Below are 3,800 nucleotides of genomic sequence, written 5' to 3' on the forward strand. Positions count from 1 at the left end.
GCAACACAGTTTTAGACTCAGTTATTTTTTACCACCTTCAGAGCATTCGTTTACGGTGTTCCGATACGGAGGTGCGTCACCTTTAATGTTTCTCGCTAGCTGACTTGATCGTCGAAGTGCAAACGGCCGCGAGGGCGCCTCTTTGTTCACTTCTTTTCAGGTACTCACAGACGGAGAAGAACGAAGGTGCCCTAGCTCGTGAGGACAACCAAGGCATAAAGACAACCCAAGTCAACCGGCGGGAACAGTGAGCAAATTTGTTATGTGTATAAGGTCAAAGAAGACCAAAGGGTACATCTAGCCACTATAGAATTTCTAGACTATGCTTTACAATGGTGGCATAAGACACTTGTACCGTCCCGTACCTCGAGCGTTGACAAAGTCAAGGTCAAGGTCAACGTCAGGGACAAGGTCAACGCGAGGCGTCGCCAAGAGAAGGCGTCGCCAAGAGAAGGTGTCGCCAAGAGAGAAGGCATTGCCAGGATAAGGCGTCGCCAAGGGAACGCGTCGCCAAGAGAGAAGGCGTCGCCAAGAGCGAGGTAGCCACGGTGTTGCTCCCCGATACCCATGGGTAGGAAAGACCATGGAGGGGGCGGCTCTGTGGAAAAGCCTCAAACCCTAATAACCAGGGGACAGTGATAAAGAGAAGAGAGAGGTGGCTTAAAGGCCATAGAGAAAGGTGGCTTAAAGGCCATAGAGAAAGGTGGCTTAAAGGCCATAGAGATGGCGCCTGTGTAGAGCAACCTGACTTGTGAAATACCCCTGCCGCCTCAGAGACGCCCTTGGGTTAGATACGACCCGGGAGAGGGGTCACGCCCAGGGCAGCCAGGTGCAGGGCGCGAGAGGAAGGTAGATACGCTCCCACAGTGAGTGACTAGAGGCTTGGGTGCATGAGGTGGCACCCAAAAAGTCACCCCTAGCGCAGTTGCACTCCCAGATAGGAGGTCTCAGGAGAGGAAACACCCTCAGACAGGGTAACGGTGCTGAGAGACCCTCCACGTCTACAGTAGCCAAGTCAGAATAGTAACGCCAGCATGACAGGTGCAAGGTAATTAAAGTGAGTTAATGAGTTTTAATTCGTTTTCTGTTTCGAGCATTTAAGGTACTATGATTGCTCCCGAACGTTTCGGACATCTTAAATGCGCTGAACGTTTTATAATTAAATGCGCTTTAAGGTGCTTTGAATGCGGGACAAGCTTAAATAGCGCCTTGGATGTTAGGAACGGGGTTGGAACTTTTGGCAAACTTTCCCTGAGAATACTCTGGTTGCTTGCTCGAAGTCGCGAGACTACAACCAAGGGATCGGAGAGAGATTGTTTGTCAGAAGGAACGCTATACACAATACACAGTTCTTTTTACCACCTTCAGAGTGCCATACGCGGTGCTCAGATACGGAGGTGCTCAGTTTTGGTGTTTCTTGCTGGCTGACTTGAGCGTCGGAGTGCAAACGGCCGCTAGGGCGCCCTTTGTCCTTCTTTGCAGGTATCCACAGGTTGCTGGATGGAAAGCGTCCCTAGCTGACGGGCAAGGTTGCGCACGAAGACGTCCCAAGTCAACCGGACGGAACAACACTCATGGACATTGGACTTAGATGGAGGCCTCACGTGGACTCCTGGGTTGCTTTAAAAGAATGTATGCGCGATAGGTTCGTTCCACCACACTTTAGGAAAGACCTAATTTTGAAGCTCCAACGGCTTCAACAAGGCACACTAAGTGTGGATAGTTATTTCAAGGAATTAGAGACGCTTATGCTTAAAATAAATTTAGATGAAAGTGAGGAAGCAAAATTTGCTAGATTTATAAGTGGTCTTCGAAGGGATATACAAGATGTTGTAGAACTACAAGAGTATTCATCTTTACAAACCTTAGTTCACCTTGCCATCAAGGTTGAAAATCAAATTGCAAGGAAAATGGCTTTCAAAAATTCTACTCATGATGGTTACTACAACAACTCTTGGAAAAATAAAAACAAATCTTTTTCAAAGTTCCCTTCTAAAGATTCATCTTCTAAAGCTAAGGATTCTAGGCCTTCCACTTATAATCATAAATCACCAACCAAATCCTCAAGTAAAAAGTGTTTTAAATGTTTAGGATATGGTCACATAGCGGCTAATTGTCCTTCTAAAAGAAATATGATGATAAATGTTAATGGGGAAGTGGTGAGTGAACATGAATCCGCAAACTCTAGATCATCCACACCTTGTAGGTCGCCAAGTGAGTATGAGAGCGAAAGTCCACATGAAGGTGACTTGTTAGTAGTGAGACGTATGCTTGGTCAACTTTCAAAACCTTTTGATGAAACACAAAGAGAAAATATTTTTCATACAAGGTGTCTCATTAATGACAAGTTATGTTATTTAATAGTGGATGGGGGTAGTTGTGCTAATGTGGCTAGCACAAGAGTGGTAGACAAACTAGGATTGCCTACTATCTCTCATGCAAAGCCCTATAAATTGCAATGGTTAAGTGAGGTTGGGGAAATAGTTGTAAATAAACAAGTCTTCATTAGATTTTCTATTGGTAAATATAAGGATGAGGTCTTGTGTGATATTGTACCTATGGAAGCTACACATATTTTACTAGGTAGGCCATGGCAATTTGATCGAAAAGTTTTTCATGATGGCTTTACCAACAAACTTTCTTTTGGCTTCCATGGGCACAAGGTCATTTTAAAATCTCTCTCTCCAAAAGAAGTCCTTGAGGACCAACTTAAAATGAAGCAAAAAAGAGAGAATGAAAAAGATAAAAAAGAGTTCAAAAAAGAGTCTTCTAATGACTAGCCAAGAGGTCAACAAGGTAATAGTATCCCAAAAGCCTATCTTTTTAGCTATGCCTAGGACCCTTGAGTGTAAAACGGGTAAGGTTCATTCTATTTGCTTGGACAATTTGGTAAAGGAATTTCATGATGTGTTTCAAGATCCTCCTATAGGCTTACCACCTCTAAGAGGGATTGAACACCAAATAGACTTCATGCCCGGGGTTTCTTTACCAAATCGCCCTGCATATAGGACCAATCCCAAAGAGGACCAAATAAAAATAAAAACTAAAAGAGAAAATGAAAAAGCAAATGAAGTACATGATAAACCGAGTCATAATACCTTCACAACTAATTCAATTTTGATTCGTGCTACGCCTACAAGGTATCCTTCTTCTTTGTCTTTTTCATTACCCAAGATTCCTACTTATACACCATATTGGATAAAGAAAGTTAAGGATGATTTTTTCTTACCGCCTATTTTTCCAAATAAATTCATTCCTAAACAATCTTTTCCTACATGGTCTTTTTATAGGACATCTTTTTCTGAACTCCCATCGTTTCCAAATGCTAAGTCAAGTTTGCCTATATCGTCTTGTATTCTCTTATCTAATTGCAAACTGACTTTGTTTTATGCAGGAGTACTGAATTCGTGGACGAATTCTCTCCAACTTGGGGAGTATGATGCGAATCAAATAGATGTCATCAATAGAAGAAATGGACAAGGGCCGAAGCATTTAAATTTCTTCTTATTAGTCTTTGCAAAAGATGAGGTCCAAGCCCAAAGCCCAAGCCCAGAAGGCTAAGCCCAAGAAAGCCCACTCCAATCAAAGAATCACTAGGAGCATGGCTAGATCTTTGGAAAGAGATTGCTAAATGAAATCTCTCTTTGTAATATCTCTTGTATTAAATTTTAAATAAGATAGGATAGCCTTAGGGAAGTGCCTAAAAAGGAAAATAAAAGAAACTATGCATGTAAAGGCACTTTTAGTCACTAGTTACTTAGAAATGGCTAGGAATGTCACCTTTTGGCCTAGTTCGGTAC

The 3,800-nt window shown here is 42.6% G+C and overlaps 1 protein-coding gene across 1 annotated transcript; it reads left to right on the forward strand.

Moving 5' to 3' along the window:
• Positions 1 to 1,574: 1,574 nt before the first annotated feature.
• Positions 1,575 to 2,780, forward strand: LOC137817512 (uncharacterized). The gene has a single exon (XM_068620796.1). The coding sequence runs from the start codon at positions 1,575 to 1,577 to the stop codon at positions 2,778 to 2,780; it is 1,206 nt and encodes a 401-aa protein (XP_068476897.1).
• Positions 2,781 to 3,800: the final 1,020 nt, after the last annotated feature.

The sequence above is a fragment of the Phaseolus vulgaris genome, unplaced genomic scaffold (genome assembly GCF_000499845.2).
Source record: "Phaseolus vulgaris cultivar G19833 unplaced genomic scaffold, P. vulgaris v2.0 scaffold_100, whole genome shotgun sequence".
Taxonomy (NCBI): Eukaryota; Viridiplantae; Streptophyta; class Magnoliopsida; order Fabales; family Fabaceae; genus Phaseolus; species Phaseolus vulgaris.